The sequence below is a fragment of the Salvelinus fontinalis genome, chromosome 36 (genome assembly GCF_029448725.1).
Source record: "Salvelinus fontinalis isolate EN_2023a chromosome 36, ASM2944872v1, whole genome shotgun sequence".
Classification (NCBI taxonomy): Eukaryota; Metazoa; Chordata; class Actinopteri; order Salmoniformes; family Salmonidae; genus Salvelinus; species Salvelinus fontinalis.
Genome location: NC_074700.1, coordinates 13,298,544 through 13,319,286, shown reverse-complemented (window position 1 = coordinate 13,319,286; position 20,743 = coordinate 13,298,544). Strand labels below are relative to the sequence as shown.

The following is a 20,743-nucleotide window of genomic DNA, read 5'->3' as shown; positions in this document are numbered from 1 at the left end:
GACAAATTAACTTTGATTTGATTTGATTTTAGGCCAGTGTTGCCCAAACCTTTTTCCTGTTGAACTACCACTCTGTTGGTTCTTCTCTAATGTTGTACATCTTTTTGTTTTTCATGTATTTCAGGGGTTGGACGAGCTGAAGGCAATGAGAAAGCTGGCCTCGCAGTTTGATGAGTGGGGGCAGTCTATCCCTGCCTTAGCCAGCTGGCAGCAATCGCACTGACTATACCAGTGTCTTCCGTTAATTGTGAGAGGGACTTCTCTGCAATGAAACGAGTAAGAACATTTAAATGTGAAATTAGATTATTGTTGTCCCTCTCCCTTCTTGTATTGTTCTTTCTGTTACTGCAGGTCAAAACAGACTTGAGGAGCAGACTGCAGGCAGAGCATCTAGCCGCCTGCATGCGGCTCTCCATCATCGACCCCCCCATCAAGGAACTCAATTACAGGAGGGCGTTGGAAATCTTTTTCCAAAAGCCCAGAAGAATAAAGTACTCTGACAAAGGCTGTAAAATATGTCAGAACTAGGTTTTTGTCAGAACCTGGAAAGAGATTTCCAATGCCCTCCTTTTGTGATGAACATGAATTAGTGGGCTCTAATTCATGTTCAGTCAAATTTTCCTCTGTTCATTTTGTCAAGATAAACTTTATTTTAGAAAGACGGTCTCTGTTGTGTTTCTTTAGATAGCGGCAGCACACAACCTTAAATTGAATCCTGTATACTATAATAATTATACGAATATGTTATTGAGCTCATTTCTGGGGGAGGATATTATATTTTAGATGGTTTATTTGAGAATTTGTTCATTATAAAAAATCACCAGAGCCAAGCTTTGCAAGTACTCATACACATTTTTTGGGGCGGGGTGGGGGGGTTCCAAAAAAAGAGGGAACCCTCCCACCCCGTTACCTTTTCCCCCACAGCTAACACATTTTCCAGAGGAAACACTGGTTTGTGGGCACCGTTTGTCACCGTTATAGTGCAATTCATGTATTGTTTAGTGTTGTGTTGTGTAGTGGCTTTGCTGGCATGAACCCCCCCCCCCCAAAAAAAAAGTGTTTGCCCCACCAAGATATACATGCTAAAATCGCCACTTGTCACCGTTATAGTGCAATTCATGTTTTGTGTTGTGTTGTATCTTTGTTGGCATGCAGGCATGCATCCCCAAAATAGTTGTTTTGTTTGCCCCACCAAGATTTACATGCTAAAATCGCTACTGTAACGATGGGTATGGAAATTGCCTTTTACATTGTAAAACCAGTTTAGTGGTTTTAATTGTCGATTGGGTAATGTAATAGTAGGGTGCTAGCTGGGGCCAAGTGTATTATGTGAGATATTAGATTTGGTTTCTCTCAGTGTTGCCATCTACCTGTAGGAAGGTTAAGCCTGATACAGAGGCTGTTCCATTTGGGCTGTTGCATGTGTACAGTATATTGTGTAAATCTACTTACTTTATATTTTATATTATACAGACCCTTCAGAAAGTATTCAACCCCTTGACTTTTTCCACATTTTGTTGTGTTACAGCCTGAATTTAAAATTTGATTAAATTTAGATTTTTAATCACTGGCCAACACACAATACACCATAATATCAAAGTGGAATTATATATATTTTTAAATTATTAGAATAAAAAATTAAAAGCTGAAAGGTCTTGAGTCAATAAGTATTCAACTCCTTTGTTATGGCAAACCTAAATAAATTCACGAGTAAAACATTTCTTAATTTAACAAGTCACATAATAAATTGCATGTGTGCAATAATAGTGCACAACGTGATTTTTGAATGACTACCTAATTTCTGTACCCCACACACACAATTATCTGTAAGATCCCTCAGTCGAGCAGTACATTTCAAACACAGATTCAACCACAAGGACCAGGGAGGTTTTGCAATAAGAAGGGCACCTGTTGGTAGATGGGTACAAAAAATCATAGTTAAATAAATAACATAGTTTCCTAAACTAATCCAATCTCTTTGATTTATTGCACCCGTTACTGAGACGGTTGTTCCAGTTAGATGATTGAGGTTGTCTCAATATTCAGTCTTGCACAAAGCCTGAGAAACTTTACACTGGTTTGTTATAGTTACCACAAACCAACAACCCTCAAACAGAGAGGAGTTGAGTGGTTATGGTTTGATCTCTTCCTCTTTAGCAGTGAGGGTTTGTGAAGGAGGGTGGAGTGTGTGAAGCTGTTTTTTTCCACTGTGGTCAGAGAGAGACTAATGGAGAGGGTTGTAGATGTCAAAATGGTGAACAGGCCGTTACATGAAAAGGTGTATGGGGCTTTCTGTGTTTATCAGAGAGATGGATGCCAATGTTATTTTAGCATACAGTATACTATAGTTCACTTGTCATATTCATTTCTCGTTTACATTTAATCTATCACTGACAGTGGCGGTCTGAGCCATTTAAGATGAGGGAGGATGATTTCTTTCCTTATGAGCATGGCCTTATTTCTATTACAGCATATTGGATGACTGTCATTCATATTCCATTCACCCAGTTCAATGTAACAACGATAGGTTTAGGCTACTACATAATACAAACATTTTCCATCATGAGGTTGCTGGTCTATGACACATTTGAGACACACACATGCCTGAACCTAGTTGATCTAGGGTGTGATCATTAATTCAACAGTTGCAATCAAGATTTTCTATTGGATGAATTCAGGTATGTTTATCCCCGTTTGCTTCCGTTTAAGAAACGTTTTTCAACAGACTCGGCGGAATGAATACACCTCTGATCACGTGTAAACATGGGTCACTTTCATAGCAGCCACGTTGTATTCCTTCTTGCATCTGCGCTCTCCTCCTCTCACCTTTTCTCTTCGCTTGTGGACTTCAATGCACAACACATCAGCTGTATGTGACGAGACAAAAAAAACTTTCCAAGCCAAACCATGTCATAACCGCTACACACAGCCTACATCGTTGTAACCATATTAGCTAAAGTAACGTCATAGTCAACATAGCTAATAGAACTAAAGCGTTAGTAAACCTGCTTCAATCATGCAGTAATGTTACAGCTGGCCCCGGTGGCAAAACATTTGTAATACCAAAAGCGTATCTTGACTTGGAAGAGTTCCAGTGTTGTGTTGGATAGTCATAGCCAGCTAGCTAACATATCATCCCTATGTTTGAGCAGGGTGTTTGAATAGGCTAAACTACCTAGCCGCATTTGCTGGCTAAGTAAGTGAAACTAAACGTGATTTAAAAAAAAAGCTAAATTTCTCTCTCTCGCTCTTGCTTCTCCTTAATTTTGGAAGAAATTAATTAGTTCAAAACTGTTCAACTATTGTCTTTCTCTCTCTTTGTTATGCACTGCAGTGCTAGCTAGCTGTAGCTTACGCTTTAAGTACTAGATTAATTGTCTGATCCTTTGATTGGGTGGACAACATGTCAGTTCATGTTGCAAGGACTCTGATAGGTTGGAGAACATCCTCCAGAAGTTGTCATAATTACTTTGTAAGTCTATGGAATGGGGTGAGCCTCCTAGGTTTTGTATTGAAGTCAATGTACCCAGAAGACGACGGAAGCTAGCTGTCCTCTGGCTACACCATGGTGCTACCCTACAGAGTGCTGTTGAGGCTACTGTAAACCTTCATTGCAAAACAGTGTGTTTTAAAAAAAAATTTTGGTGACATGAATATATTTAACCTTTACAGCCCAGGCGTTCCGCTAGCGAAACTCCTCCCACATTCCACTGAAAAGGCAGAGCACGAAATTCAAAATATATTTTTTTGAAATATTTAACTTTCACACATTAACAAGTCCAATACAGCATTTGAAAGATACACATCTTGTGAATCCAGCCAACATGTCCGATTTTTAAAATGTTTTACAGCGAAAACACCACGTATATTTATGTTAGCTCACCACCAAATACAAAAAAGGACAGACATTTTTCACAGCACAGGTAGCATGCACAAAGCCAACCTAACTAACCAAGAACCAACCAAACTAACCAAGAAACAACTTCATCAGATAGTTTTATCTAAAAATGATCACTTTTTAAATGTTTTAAAACATGTATTTTTATTAAATTAACTGAGGATTGTCCTTCCCTTCTTCCTCTGAGGAGCCTCCACTGCAGTCTGATAACTCATTTCCTGTGTTATTCCTCTGAACAGTTGACAGACTTGCCTTTTAACGCAAGAATCTTCAAACACAGCTAACTTCTAAATAACTCCTAAACCATGAAGTCAACCCTTTCACACCTCTCCACCTCTCCTACTGCCATTAAAGATCCTACTGAAAATGTAAACATGACCGGGTATGGTCAATGCAATGTTGCCTTCTGCACAAATATAATTTTATCATCAATGCTCCTTCCTCAGATCATTACTTGATCAGCCACAACCTGGCCTGAGTATCTCTCCTCAGTGGCTGAAACCTGGAGACTCAGTGTCTCTGAGCTGTGCAGTTGACAGGACATCTACAGGCTGGAGATTCTCCTGGTACAGGACTGTTGCCTACAGAGCTGGGTTACCCTCCCTATCAGACAACTCTTACTCTCTACAGCCCCTATCTGACAATGGGACTACTGAAGAGTCCTACACTCTGATCCCTGCTGGTCCTACTCCCACAGGAGGATATGTGTGTAGAGTTGGGAGAGGAGACCCAGTCTATGACACACTTTACAGTGAACCTCAGTTTCTCTGGTCAGGAGGTAACTAACTGCATTGAAACATATTTAAGTCCCCCTCATGTGTATAATATATATTATTTAACTAAAGGTTTGACTCTGTCTCTCTTTGTTTCAGATCGGCAACCTTCAGTGTCTCTCAGAATAAGTCCCAACACAACTCAACACTTTAGATCAAAGTCTCTCTCACTGAGCTGTGAGTAGAAGGGGAACTCTACTGGATGGAGACTGATGAGATACACAGAGAGAGGAGTAGAATCAGGGTGTGTCTCTAACTGGGGATCAATAACAGGGTCCACATGTCCCATCAGCTACACATACACATGGTACAGTGGAGTGTTCTGGTGTGAGTCTGGATCAGGAGAGTACAGTAATGCTGTCAACATCACAGTGGATGGTACGTCTGTTGTACGACATGTTCAATTCTGTAACTGAATTGCATCTCTTATAAAATACAAGTTAATAAGATATTGAGGGTGATCCTCCAGTATGCAGATTTACAGTATTATTTATATATTATGTTAAACAGATGGTGATGTGATCCTGGAGAGCCCTGTCCATCCTGTGACTGAAGGAGACTCTGTGATTCTGCGCTGCAAATACTGGACAACCAGCTCAAACATCAAGGCTGATTTCTACAAAGATGGAGTACTCATCAAGAATGAGACCACAGGAGAGATGACCATCCCTGCAGTATCCAAGTCAGATGAAGGATTCTACAAATGCAAATACCCTGACAAGGGAGAATCACCAGAGAGCTGGGTGACAGTGAGAGGTGAGACAACGATTCTGATCTCAAGTTACCTTTTCATCATCTGTGTGATAGTTATTTAAGTGTTTATGTTAATTAACATAAGTTTGGATTTGTACTCCCATAGAAAATATAATCTCAACTAAATTATCAAAAGATACAGGCCAGTCTATACTCCTATATTATCTCTCTCAGTCTGATCGTGTTGTGCTGTTCTCTCTCCAGTCGTATCTCCTGGATCCTCTACATCAGTCCTAGTAGGAGTGGTTGTGGGTCTGGTTGTTGCTGGTGTTCTACTGGTCATTATCCTGGTCCTGCTGTGTCGATTTAAAAACGCCAAAGGTGAGATTTGTTTATTCAAATTTAACTCTGTAGTTCATGTAATTACAATAGTTCAAAACATTAATTACCTGATATAATAGTATGCATTTCTCATTACAGGTTCCTGTTTTAACAGAATATTCTTGTGAGTACACCTGTCTCTCATCTATGTTAATTCAGTAACATATCGTCTTAGTTCTTCATGAGTATGTCTCTCCCTCTAGGAATCCCCAGACCCAGAGAACCAACCAGGACCCCCAACAGGACCAAGGATCTACCCAGGGTCAGGATCCTGATGCTGGGTATACACTTCTGCAGCTTGGTCAGTTTCTCAGCACAGGCCTCTTCCACTCCTCTCTCTGTAACCTCATACACTGACTCATCAACATCCACTTTGTATAACAACATGTTACTGTACTCTCTGTACCTAGACAAGTTGAGGGAGAACCAACCTAACTAACCTGTCTCTCTCTTCTTTGACCAACAGGTGGTGCTCACATCTACGACACGATCAATCGCTCAGACAACAATGATAATGGTACTGTATAGTGTATGTTATGTTTAATATGAATACAGTATAGAGTTACTGCTGCTGTTCTTCAGGTGTTTAATATGAATACAGTATAGAGTTACTGCTGCTGTTCTTCATGTGTTTAATATGAATACAGTATAGAGTTACTGCTGCTGTTCTTCATGTGTTTAATATGAATACAGTATAGAGTTACTGCTGCTGTTCTTCATGTGTTTAATATGAATACAGTATAGAGTTACTGCTGCTGTTCTTCATGTGTTTAATATGAATACAGTATAGAGTTACTGCTGCTGTTCTTCATGTGTTTAATATGAATACAGTATAGAGTTACTGCTGCTGTTCTTCATGTGTTTAATATGAATACAGTATAGAGGTACTGCTGTTCTTCATGTGTTTAATATGAATACAGTATAGAGTTACTGCTGCTGTTCTTCATGTGTTTAATATGAATACAGTATAGAGTTACTGCTGCTGTTCTTCAGGTGTTTAATATGAATACAGTATAGAGTTACTGCTGCTGTTCTTCATGTGTTTAATATGAATACAGTATAGAGTTACTGCTGCTGTTCTTCATGTGTTTAATATGAATACAGTATAGAGTTACTGCTGCTGTTCATGTGTTTAATATGAATACAGTATAGAGTTACTGCTGCTGTTCATGTGTTTAATATGAATACAGTATAGAGTCACTGCTGCTGTTCATGTGTTTAATATGAATACAGTATAGAGTTACTGCTGTTCTTCATGTGTTTAATATGAATACAGTATAGAGTTATTACTGCTGTTCTTCATGTGTTTAATATGAATACAGTATAGAGTTATTACTGCTGTTCTTCATGTGTTTAATATGAATACAGTATAGAGTTATTACTGCTGTTCTTCATGTGTTTAATATGAATACAGTATAGAGTTACTGCTGCTGTTCATGTGTTTAATATGAATACAGTAAGTTACTGCTGTACTTCATGTGTTTAATATAACTAACACAGTAAGACTAAGGGCTGTATTCAGTCCGTATCGTGGAAGTTCAGCGTTACAGCATGATTTAAATTTATAGGCAATGTTCACACGGTAGTGGAGACTACATTCAAGGTAAACGCTGTATATGTTGACTCAATCAGAAATGACCTTTACTTTTCTGTCAGTCAATCTGTAACTCTTCATCAATACAGACTGAATAGAGCTCTAAGTAAGTCGCTCTGGATAAGAGCGTCTGCTAAATGACTTAAATGTAAATGTAAGTAGAGATATTAGTGTATCACCTGTATGTTTCAGATGCTGCTGCTGGACCAAGTCATGTGACCTACGTCCAGATTCAACTCAAAAAGTTGGACAAGAAAATGAAAGGTGACTATCAACTGTGACATCAATTAATAATGTGCAGTGTATCAAAGATTAGTTGAAACATTTACAATATATATTTAAAAATAAAACAAAATCCACAAAATCTCGGCCCATCTTCCTCCTCAGAAAAGCCAGCTGATCCAAAAGAAAGTGCAGTCTACTCTGAGGTGAAGACAGGGAAAGCCACAGGTAAGACCTGTTATACAATTTGTCAGTTAGTCACTAAATTCACAATTTGAGAGTTTTGATGAAGAAGCAGAATAAGAAATAAGTTAATTCCCTAATTTGTTGACTGGAAATGTCCATTGTCAGCAGCAGCTGGACCTGTTGATGTGACCTATGCTGATGTTGACCTCCAAAAGAAGAACAAAGCCAAGAAGAAGAGAGGTAAGACTGGACATCCCTCCCTCCATATTCTCCCTATCAGAACCTCACACCTCTGACCACATTGAATATCTATGTATTTTATCCTCACTCCTTACAGAAACAACAACCCCACCTGAGGCAGATTCAGTCTATTCTCAACTGAAGCCAGGCACAACCCAAGGTATGATGCTATTGATACTTATACGTAACCCTCTCACCACAGACTTGGACAGATCAACAAGGGAATCATGGTGAAAAGGACATCTCAGTGTATAAACTTTTATGATATTGACTCACTAGGGGAAAAACAAGAGGCTAGGGATACTACTAATCAATAAATAAAGGCTTATATTACTGTTTTCAGAATGTTTTCCGATGCTACAAAATGAATGACTCATTGAAAATACAAACACACACAGAATGCAATTTAACGTGAATATATTTTGAATAAAACATTAGCAGTTACACAAATACCACACAATCAATTACAATATAGGAATAAAGATATAACCTCTGGGTACAGAGAGTGTGCTCTTAAAACTCAGTCACTGACACTGTTCAACCTAGCAAGCAGCAAAACAGCTCCCGCTCTGTGGTGATATGTTACAGGTCCTTGAGGGAGATGGAGGGATAAATAACTTTGTGATGATATGTTACAGGTCCTTGAGGGAGATGGAGGGATAAATAACTTTGTGTGGTGATATGTTACAGGTCCTTGAGGGAGATGGAGGGATAAATAACTTTGTGTGGTGATATGTTACAGGTCCTTGAGGGAGATGGAGGGATAAATAACTTTGTGTGGTGATATGTTACAGGTCCTTGAGGGAGATGGAGGGATAAATAACTTTGTGTGGTGATATGTTACAGGTCCTTGAGGGAGATGGAGGGATAAATAACTTTGTGTGGTGATATGTTACAGGTCCTTGAGGGAGATGGAGGGATAAATAACTTTGTGTGGTGATATGTTACAGGTCCTTGAGGGAGATGGAGAGATAAATAACTTTATGTGGTGATTTGTTACAGGTCCTTGAGGGAGATGGAGGGATAAATAACTTTGTGTGGTGATGTGTTACAGGTCCTTGAGGGAGATGGAGGGATAAATAACTTTGTGTGGTGATATGTTACAGGTCCTTGAGGGAGATGGAGGGATAAATAACTTTGTGTGGTGATATGTTACAGGTCCTTGAGGGAGATGGATAGATAAATAACTTTGTGTGGTGATATGTTACAGGTCGTTGAGGGAGATGGAGGGACACACCATCAGAGGAGAAGCAGGAGCAATCTGGGAACATGGGTTATGCATGCTCGACGTACCCAAGCACACTCACATGCAGGCATGCTCACACACACACATAAACAAACAAACGTGCGCACACATGCACACGAACACACAAATACAGAAAACACATACATTTTTACAAGTGAACATGTGAAGTATTCCAAAAGCACATGTTTTCATGTGATCACATGTGATCTTATGTTAAGTTAATGTGATCACATGTGATCTTATGTTAAGTTAATGTGATAACGTGATCTATTTGAAGTTAATGTGATAACATGTGATAACATGTGAAGCAACATGTGATGACATGAAACTACACGTGAAAACGTGATTTCACGTTACATTTCTCATGTGTTTTTTCTGTGAGGGACACACACACAATAATACCTTGTACATTAAGGATTTTTATGTTATTTTAATTTACCAGATAAATCCAACAAATATAATTAATTTAACCATGTGTGTATTACTGTAACAGCTTAAATAAATGATATGGTGTAATGATGATAGAATTACTGTAGCTGTTCATAAGATCTATCTGCTTTGTATTGTGTATTGAAATGTTGGGTTGTAAATCTACTGAAATGTATTATCATTGATTCTTTATTTCTGTCATTCAGATGATAGAATAACATATTTTCTATGTCACATATACCTGTTTGCTTCTAATGACCTGTACATTTACAATATCTTTGCATCGTGCTTTTTTAATAAACGTTTTATTTTTTATCCAGCTGATGGAATGAATGATTTGTTACAGTAAACAGATATTGTCCTCATGGTCAACTCTTCCATACAACCAACCTACTTTGGTCAGCTCTCCTTTCAGCCTTATAGAGTTCTTGGGCTCCTCAACTTTACAGGAAAAGTGTTAGGAAGGAAACATTTCAGTGTTTTAACAACATTGTTGACAGCCACACTCTATAATGAAATGTTAGGCATTACATTGGATACTGACTTTGATACACAACTAATACCCCTGATAATACAATATAATACAATAGAACTCTCCAATCTAGTACTTTAGGTTGATCAGTTACAGTTCAGTTGTAACATCAGGAAATATTAACAGAAATACATATGAAGAACATGAGACCTATGACATCCTTTCTCTGATAAAAATAGAGTGATGTGCAACATTGTATAACCTCCCTCATCTAAGATAATAATGACCTCTCACTATACTTTAACATTAAACGACTGTAGTTCTACAACCAATACACACAAATGTCTTCACTGCTTTTAATAAACTGAAAAATATAAATGTGGACATTCACACCTATGATTGCAAAGGGAATTGAATTGGTAATCTAAGTACAGTATGCATAACTAACAGTTATTGCATGTTGCCTCCTCATCATACAGACAAAGTCAAGGTGATTCATGACATTAGTGGTTGTCTGACTGACTGATATTTCCCTGCATGGTTGGTAAGACCACTGTTCCAGTTAGGGGGTGTATGTTGTGTATGTGTTTAGACCTACGTGGTCAGACAGACAGACAGCAGAGGTCATAGTCTCAGGATGGTAAGTTGGTGGTTGAAGATATCCCTCTAGTGGTGTGGGGGCTGTGCTTTGGCAAAGTGGGTGGGGTCAAATCCTTCCTGTTTGGCCCTGTCTGGGGGTATCATCGGATGGGGCCACAGTGTCTCCTGACCCCTCCTGTCTCAGCCTCCAGTATTTATGTTGCAGTAGTTTATGTGCCGGGGGGCTAGGGTCAGTTTGTTACATCTGTAGTACCTCTCGTGTCTTATCCGGTGTCCTGTGTGAATTTAAGTATGCTCTCTCTAATTCTCTCCTTCTCTCTTTCTTTCTCTCTCTCGGAGGACCTGAGACCTAGGACCATGCATCAAGACAACCTGGCATGATGACTCCTTGCTGTCCCCAGTCCACCTGGCCTTGCTGCGGCTCCAGTTTCAACTGTTCTGCCTGCGGCTATGGAACCCTGACCTGTTCACCGGACGTGCTACCTGTCCCAGACCTGCTGATGCCCTCAATCTCACACAAATGATCAATGAACCTACCAGGTACCACCCCAAAGCCGAAAACATGGGCACCCTCATAGATATCATCCTAACCAACTTGCCCTCTAAATACACCTCTGATGTTTTCAACCAAGATCTAAGCGATCACTGCCTCATTGCCTGCATCCGTAATGGGTCAGAGGTCAAACAACCTCCACTCATCACTGTCAAACACTCCCTGAAACACTTCAGCGAGCAGGCCTTTCTAATCGACCTGGCCGGGGTTTCCTGGAAGGTTATTGATCTCATCCCGTCAGTAGAGGAGGCCTGGTTATTTTTTTTAAATGCCTTCCTCACCATCTTAAATAAGCATGCCCCATTCAAGAAATTTAGAACCAGGAACAGATATAGCCCTTGGTTCTCTCCAGACCTGACTGCCCTTAACCAACACAAAAACATCCTATGGCGTTCTGCATTAGCATCGAACAGCCCCCGTGATATGCAACTTTTCAGGGAAGCTACAAACCAATATACACAGGCAGTTAGAAAAGCCAAGGCTAGCTTTTTCAAGCAGAAATTTGCTTCCTGCAACAAACTCAAAAACGTTCTGGGACACTGTAAAGTCCATGGAGAATAAGAACACCTCCTCCCATCCGCCCACTGCACTGAACATAGGAAACACTGTCACCACCGATAAATCCACTATAATTGAGAATTTCAATAAGCATTTTTCTACGGCTGGCCATGCTTTCCACCTGGCTACCCCTACCCCGGTCAACAGCACTGCACCCCCCACAGCAACTCGTCCAAGCCTTCCCCATTTCTCCTTCTCCCAAATCCAGTCAGCTGATGTTCTGAAAGAGCTGCAAAATCTGGACCCCTACAAATCAGCTGGGCTAGACAATCTGGACCCTTTCTTTCGAAAATTATCTGCCGAAATTGTTGCCACCCCTATTACTAGCCTGTTCAACCTCTCTTTCGTGTCGTCTGCGATTCCCAAAGATTGGAAAGCAGCTGCGGTCATCCCCCTCTTCAAATGGGGCGACACTCTTGACCCAAACTGACACAGACATATCTATCCTACCCTGCCTTTCTAAGGTCTTCGAAAGCCAAGTCAAAAAACAGATTACCGACCATTTTGAATCCCACCATACCTTCTCCGCTATGCAATCTGGTTTCAGAGCTGGTCATGGGTGCACCTCAGCCACGCTCAAGGTCCTAAACGATATCCCATCGATAAGAAACAATACTGTGCAGTCGTATTCATTGACCTGGCCAAGGCTTTCGTCTCTGTCAATCACCACATCCTCATCGGCAGACTCGACAGCCTTGGTTTCTCAAATGATTGCCTCGCCTGGTTCACCAACTACTTCTCTGATAGACTTCAGTGTGTCAAATCGGATGGTCTGTTGTCCGGGCCTCTGGCAGTCTCTATGGGGGTGCCACAGGGTTCAATTCTTGGACCGACTCTCTTCTCTGTATACATCAACGATGTCGCTCTTGCTGCTGGTGAGTCTCTGATCCACCTCTACGCAGACGACACCATTCTGTATACTTCTGGCCCTTCTTTGGACACTGTGTTAAAGGAGAAGTAATTTTTTTAACCAAATCTCAGTTTTTGATGTAAATGGCATGTTAAAGGGTCCCTTTAACATGGCATGTTAAAGGGACCGGAAAAAACATGATTTCACATGTTTTTTCCACATATTTGGTAGTGAGTGGAAACACCAAGTGGATGCTTCACATTTATATAGTGAAATATGTCTTATTGTATCTGTGCTTACGCTAAGCAACAAATCCATTCCTCATCGTGTAATATGGGGGTCCCGAAAAAACATCAATAAAGGCTCCAAAAACACCCAAATACGTCATTTTAGAAAAGCCAAAGCTGTCAGTATATTGATAAAGTTTGGAATTACACAATTTAATGTGTACAACATCTAAAAGACCTAAATCACTATACTGTCCATTTCTAAAAGGACGTATTTGGGTGTTTTAAGAGATTTTGTCAATGTCTTTTGCATGTGCTGATACTGCACAACAAGCAATGAGGAAGTGCAGCTGGTGTAAGTTTCTCAAAAATAATTATAAATCGCAAAAAAAGTGTTTGGACTCATCCACAACATGCCATTGACATAAAAAATAGCAATTTGGTTGTAAAAAAAATAAAACTTCACCGTTAACATGATGAACAGGAAAGGCATTTAGGCCTACTCTTGTCACGGTTGTGTGGAGAGACAGACCAAGGCGCAGTGTGATTCAAGTTCCACAAATTTATTTTAGCGAACTTCCAAACAAAAAGAAAGAAACAACGAACTGTGACAGAGGTGCTACATGCACGAACTCTAAACAATATCCCACAAAACACAGGTGGGAAAAAGGCAAACGAAATTAGATCCCCAATTAGAGGCAACGATTACCAGCTGCCTCTAATTGGGAACCATACCAAGCACACCAACATAGAAATAAATATACTAGATCACCCCCTAGTCACGCCCTGACCTACTATACCATAGAGAACCAAGGGCTCTATATGTTCAGGGCGTGCCAACTCTCATGTCACGTTCCTGACCTATTGTTCCTTTTTCTTTTATTTATTTAGTTGGTCAGGGCGTGAGTTGGGGTGGGTTGTCTTTGTGTGTTTTTGTATTGTCTAGGGTGTTGTATGGTTTAGGGGGTTAAATAGAGTAGATGGGTTAGTGTTTAGTATAGGTGTCTAGGAAAGTCTATGGTTGCCTGAATTGGTTCTCAATCAGAGACAGCTGGTTATTGTTGTCTCTGATTGGGAGACATATTTAAGGCAGCCATTGGCTTTAGCTGTTTGTGGGTAATTGTCTATGTTGAACGTTTGTTGCTTGTCTGTGCACTAACGTTTGTAGCTTCACGGTCGTTTTGTTGTTTTGTTTTCAGTTTATGTATAGTGTTTGTTTTGTGTTTTCTCTCTCTTCGAAATAAAGATGTATTTTTCACACGCTGCGCCTTGGTCCACTCTCTCTAATGAAGACGATCGTGACATCTCATGAGTGACCAATAAGATCTAGCTGAAAACCATGCCCCTAATAAGCCACACCTCTTGAAATGAACCTAAGGATTACATTTAAAAAAACAGCTGCTACAGTAGGTCAACCCAGCATGAGAGTAAAGCATATGAGAGTAAAACATACAACTGATGCTTAAATGTAAAAAAATTCTGGTAATCCCAACACAACATGTTGGGTTATTTACACAACCCAGCTGGTTGGGTCAAAATAATAATAATAATAATAATAGTAATAGGCTAAAATAGGCAAAAAAATGGTTATTTTTAGCCTATTATTGTTAGAGTGTAAATATATATATATTGAACCCAACCCAGATTCAGATACTGAACAGCATACACATGGGCAATTGTAATGAAGAGAACATCATTAGCATAATTACACAGCAAACAAGTGTGGTGTTTGCATTTCCACATAGTTGATTTGACAGAACAAACATTTATAAATGTATAATGGTTAGGAGAAGGAATCATAAATCAAAATGTAAGTAAATTAACACAGTTGTATTTATTTTAACCTTGTTTGGGTTTAGTATTTTATTACTTGCTGAAAAAACAGGTTCAACCCTTGCACCTAGTAAACCTGTTACTTCACTCTTTAGGGACTTGGCTGAAGACCCTCCAATTGACCAGTATGGGTTGAAGGGAGGTTCAGTGTGTCTGGCTGTTGCAGAACTACCTGATAAACTCAAAGGAATTACATGGCTGTTCAAAAGTGATGTAATAGTTGAGGAAAAAGAGATATCTTCTATATTCAAGGAGAAGGTGGATTATAACCATATGAAACATTCTCTGTGCATTAATAATCTGATACATACAGACAGTGGAACTTATATTGCAAATGCAACCAGTGAAGAAATTGGAAAGAGTCAACGGTTACATACCGACTAACAGTGCAGGGTGAGTTTTGTGCAGTTTCGTTTTTGGTATAATCGACCACATGTTTCTGCTTACATGTAATTTCTTGTAATGTCTAGAGTCATGCAAAGTTATCTTTACAAATTTTACTGGTTCTTGCACCTTCTGTGCATACCTCTAGCATTGTTTAATAGTCTAGTACTTTATACTTTATGTGTGTGTGTGACCGCTCAGGTATTGGAGAGAAGGGGAGATCTGCAGCATCACCAGTTAGGAGAATTGTGGGTGGTATTGGTGTAGTCTTCTTCGTTGGTGTGCTAATTGGTGTAGGATGCATCATATCAGCCAGAAAAAGGTCCTGTAAAGATGAACTTCCCCTGCAGGTAACTCCTGTTTTCATCATTTATCCATTGTCAGTGTCCTAGAAAAACCTTATCTCTTCAAAAACTACTTATTTCCAGGACGTTCAAGCCATGTTTTTATAACATTGCAAAGAATTGTAACATTTGTCGTCGGAAGGAGACCAAGGTGCAGCGTGGTAGGCGTACATTCTTTTATTTAAATGTTCCATCAAGATAAACAATACAACGAACGAAAAGCTTTGTCGTGCAAACTACATGCACTCAAACAAAGACAAGATCCCACACTGAAGGAGGGAAAAAGGGCTGCCTAAGTATGATCCCCAATCAGAGACAATGAAAGACAGCTGCCTCTGATTGGGGATCATTCTTAGGCAGCCCTTTTTCCCTCCTTCAGTGTGGGATCTTGTCTTTGTGCGCCGCTCTATGGGACTACCAATCACACCCGGACTTGATGCAGCCTGGATTCAAACCAGGTACTTCAGAGACGTTTCTTGCACTGAGATGCAGTGTCTTAGACCACTGCGCCACTCGGGAGCCCTAAATACAGAAACCAGCTGCCCGATGTTCTGCACAATAGGAGACACATTACCCACACAGCCATGCAATCTCCGTAGACAAACATTGGCAGTAGAATGGCCTTACTGAAGAGCTCCGTGACTTCCAACGTGGCACCACCATAGGATGCCATCTTTCCAACAAGTCAAATCATTAAATTTCTATCCCGTGTCATGACGTTGCTCTGTTGGTGAGGTTTATGACCCTCATAAATACCTTTCCCACTTTTCTCTCTCTACTCTACAGATTAGACTCTTAGAAAGCCCTTTGTTAACCTCTTGATGCTAGGGGTCAGATTTTTATTTATTTTTTAAAATAACGTTCCCAAGGTAAACAGACTAATTCTCAGGTCCAGATCATAGAATATGCATATAATTTACAGATTAGGATAGAAAACACTCCAAAGTTTCCAAAACGGTCAAAATATTGTCTGTGAGTATAACAAAACTGATTCTGCAGGTGAAAACCTGAGGAAATCTAACCCGAAAGTGAATATATATTTTTTAATCTGTGTTTCCTTGCCCGTCTTTCTTCCATTTAAATGGGTATCAACCAGATTCCTTTTCCAATGGCTTCCTCAGGCTGTGACCAGGCTTTAGACATTTCAGGTTTATATTTACAAAAATTTGCAAGATTTTTCAAAACGAGTCAGGTGTCCTTTGATTAGTTCCTGCACGAGAGGGGTAGCTCTCCATTTTCTTTCTCTCTTTAATTGAATAGGTTACGGTCCGGTTGGAATATTATCGATTATGTTTGTTAAAAACAACCTGATGATTGATTATAAAAAACATTTGACATGTTTCTACGAACATTACGGATACTTTTTGGAATTTTTGTCGAACGGAACGAGGCTTTAGTTTTCTGAACATAACGCTCAACCCAAATGGCGTATTTTTGTTATAATCTTATGGCTGCAGTCCCGGTAACGGGACCGATATGACAACAGCCAGTCCAAGTGCAGGGCGCCAAATTCAAAAACCAGAAATCTCATAATTAAAATTCCTCAGACATTCATGTGTCTTATATCATTTTAAAGGTAATCTTGTTGTTAATCCCACCAAAGTGTCCGATTTCAAATAGGCTTTTCAGCGAAAGCACTACAAACGATTATGTTAGGTCACCACAAAACCAAAAATAATCACAGCCATTTTTCCCAGCTAAAGATAGCTTCACAAAAACCAGAATAGAGATAAAATGAATTACTAACCTTCAATTATTTTCATCAGATGACACTCATAGGACTTCATGTTACACAATACATGCATGTTTTGTTTGATTAAATTCATATTTATATAAAAAATCTGAGTTTACATTGAGGCTACAAGATTCACTAAATGCAAAAACATCAAGTGACTTTGCATAGCCCATCGTTTCAACATGAATACTCATCATAAATATAGATGATAATACAAGTTATACACATTGAATTATAGATAAACCTCTCCTTAATGCAACCGCTATGTCAGATTTTTAAAAAAACTTTACGGAAAAATAATTGCACGTTATAATCTGAGGCGGCGCTCAAAAGTAGCATACCACAGCTGCAAAGATGTCACTATAAACAATAAAATGCATGATAAATATTCCATTACCTTTGATGATCTAGATCAGAAAGCACACCAGGAATCCCAGGTCCACAATAAATGTTTGTTTTGTTCGAAAAAATGCGTTATTTATGTCCAAATACCTTCTTTTGTTAGCCCGTCTGGTTTGCATATCCAAACGCTAATTCTGGTCAGCGTTATATCAGACAAAAACCTCAAAATGTGATATTACCGGTCGAAGAAACATTTCAAACTAAGTACTGAATCAATCATTAGGATGTTTTTAACCTGTTGAGGACAGAGGGCGCTGTTTTCACTTTGGGGGTAAATCGTGCCCAATTTAAACGGCCTCGTACTCAATTCTTGCTCGTACAATATGCATATTATTATTACTATTGGATAGAAAACACTCTAGTTTCTAAAACCGTTTGAATTATATCTGTGAGTAAAACAGAACTCCTTTTGCAGCAAACTTCCTGACAGGAAGTGGAAAATCTGAAATCGATGCACTGTTCTAGGGCCTGCCTATTAAAGTCCTTGATATTTATTAGTTTAGATGCACTTCATGCGTCTTCCACTAGATGTCGACAGGCAGTGAGAGAAGAAATGGAGTGTGTAACTTCATCTGGTGTCGAATAATAGCTCTCGGCATGACGTATCACCAGTTTCCTGTTTTCTGGAGAGCGCGTGAAGGGACCTGGATTTGCCTTCTGATAAGCTGTCGTTATGGACGACTAATATCTCCGGCTTTGATTTTATTTGATACATGTGACAATATCATCGTAAAGTATGTTTTTTCAATATATTAATCGATTATTGAAATTTTTTCGGGAGTTTTGTCGTTTTCCGTTCTCTGAGTTTGTTGACGATGGAGAGATTCGCGCCACTTGGCAAGTCTGCTTGCTAAATCGAGAGGGAAAAAGGCCGTTCTAAAACCAAACAACGATTGTTCTGGACAAAGGACCCCTTGTACAACATTCTGATGGAAGATCAGCAAAAGTAGGACCCATTTTATGATGTTATTTCATATATCTGTCGTACATGTGAACTAGTAGTTTGCGGCCAGGTTCTGGGCACGCTCTCGCCATAACGTAAACTGCATATCGTAATGAAGTTATTTTTAGAATTCTAACACGGCGATTGCATTAAGAACTAGTGTATCTATCATTTCCTATACAACATGTATTTTTTGGTTATGTTTATGAATAGTTATTTGGTCAGAATATGTGTGTCAGAAAAAGTGTCCGAAAAATATCCGGACGTTGTGGGAAAAAGCTGCTACGTTAGCACCATGTATAACCACTGATTTCAGCTCTAAATATGCACATTTTCGAACAAAACATAAGTGTTTGTATAACCTGATGTTATAGGACTGTCATCTGATGAAGCTTATCAAGGTTAGTCAAAGATTATATATCTTTTGCTGGTTTATTTGCTATCGTGCCTATTGCTATTGCTAACGTGCCTTGATGAATGAATGCGGTAGTGTGGTAGGCTATTGTAGTAAGCTAATATAATGCTATATTGTGTTTTCGCTGTAAAACACTTAAAAAATGAGAAATATTGGCTGGATTCACAAGATGTTTGTCTAATTTGCTGTACACCATCGATTTTTCAGAAATGTTTTATGATGAGTATTTAGGTATTTGACGTTGGTGTCTGTAATTACTCTGGCTGCTTCGGTCCTATTTGTGACGGTAGCTGTGATGGTAGCTGCAATGTAAAACTGATTTATACCTCAAATATGCACATTTTTTGAACAAAACATAGATTTATTTTATAACATGTTATAAGACTGTCATCTGATGAAGTTGTTTCTTGGTTAGTTTGGTTGGTTCTTGGTTAGTTAGGTTGGCTTTGTGCATGCTACCTGTGCTGTGAAAAATGTCTGTCCTTTTTTGTATTTGGTGGTGAGCTAACATAAATATGTGGTGTTTTCGCTGTAGAACATTTAAAAAATCGGACATGTTGACTGGATTCACAAGATGTGTATCTTTTATTTGCTGTATTGGACTTGTTAATGTGTGAAAGTTAAATATTTCTAAAAAATATATTTTGAATTTCGCGCTCTGCCTTTTCAGTGGAATGTGGGAGGAGCTCCGCTAGCGGAACACCAGAGCCAGACAGGTTAACATATAGCTTCAATAAAGTTCCAACCGGAGTATTCGTTCTTGTCTGCGTGAGCAATGGAACGTCACTGTCTTGCATGAAGAAAAGGCATGATCAGGACATGGCTGCTTGATGGACACCTGACTGATTCTGCTCTCATTCCCTCCCACAACATCATAGAAGTCTCATTGGAATTTCTATTGATTGCTGACATCAAGTGGAACCACTAGGCAGTGCAACATCATTCATAACTCAATTGGATTTCTTAAGGGACTCTGGTGAATACACACAAGCTCAGATTTCTGACTTCCTGTTTTGATTTCAACTCAGGATTTTGCCTCACAGACATACAGACATAATTCAAACAGTTTTAGAAACTTTTGTGTTTTCTATCCAATACTAATAATAATATGAAAATATTAGGAACTATGACTGAACTATGACTGAGGAGCAGGCCGTTTGAAATGAGCATCCTTTCATCCAAGCTACTCAATACTTCCCCTTCAGCCATAAGAAGTTATAAAAGTAATATTTATCGAACAAAAATAACATTTATTGTGTAATTGGGAGTCTCGTGAGTGCAAACATCCGAAGATTATCAAAGGTATGCGATTAATTTTATTGCTTTTCTGACTTTTGTGACCATGCTAATTTGGAGCTAGCTGTTGTAGCATTGATTGATACACTCACAAAAGCTTGGGTTGCTTTCTCTGCAAAGCATATTTTCAAAATCTGACACGATAGGTGGATTAACAACAAGCTAAGCTGTGTTTTGGTATATTTCACTTGTGATTGCAGGATTATAAATATTTGTATTTATTTGCGCCCTGCAATTCAGCGGTTGTTTAGGAAAATGATCCAGCTAAAGGGATCCGTAGCGCAGAGAAGTTAAAGAATAAGATGTCAGATCAGTTGTCGTCTGAGACATTATTACTGATGATAGGATGACAAACTATTTATTGGAAAGTCTACACATTGTAGTTATCAGATTCACATGGAATTGTTGTGCAATTTAAATGTTTAAATATGAAACAATTTATGAAAATATTACATTTAATTTTAGCTTC

The 20,743-nt window shown here is 39.1% G+C and overlaps 1 protein-coding gene and 1 long non-coding RNA gene across 2 annotated transcripts; both read left to right on the top strand.

The window, feature by feature from the left end:
• Positions 1–4,781: 4,781 nt before the first annotated feature.
• On the top strand, positions 4,782–6,102 carry LOC129835424 (low affinity immunoglobulin gamma Fc region receptor II-c-like). Its single transcript, XM_055901070.1, has 5 exons — positions 4,782–5,049; positions 5,182–5,427; positions 5,629–5,745; positions 5,845–5,869; positions 5,949–6,102. Exons 1-5 carry the CDS (start codon positions 4,884–4,886, stop codon positions 6,100–6,102), a joined length of 708 nt encoding a protein of 235 aa, XP_055757045.1. The 5' UTR covers positions 4,782–4,883.
• Positions 6,103–7,331: 1,229 nt separating this feature from the next.
• LOC129835526 (uncharacterized) lies at positions 7,332–7,987 on the top strand. Its single transcript, XR_008756428.1, has 3 exons — positions 7,332–7,603; positions 7,727–7,789; positions 7,916–7,987. It is a non-coding gene; the product is annotated as an uncharacterized LOC129835526 (long non-coding RNA).
• The last annotated feature ends 12,756 nt before the right edge of the window (positions 7,988–20,743 follow it).

Excerpts from the sequence above, each read along its gene's own strand:
- LOC129835424 (XM_055901070.1), top strand. The coding sequence starts at position 4,884 with ATGAGATACACAGAGAGAGGAGTAGAATCAGGGTGTGTCTCTAACTGG. Across the intron at positions 5,746-5,844 it reads TCGATTTAAAAACGCCAAAG|GTTCCTGTTTTAACAGAATA; the intron begins GTGAGATTTGTT and ends TTCTCATTACAG. Across the intron at positions 5,870-5,948 it reads TGTTTTAACAGAATATTCTT|GAATCCCCAGACCCAGAGAA; the intron begins GTGAGTACACCT and ends CTCTCCCTCTAG.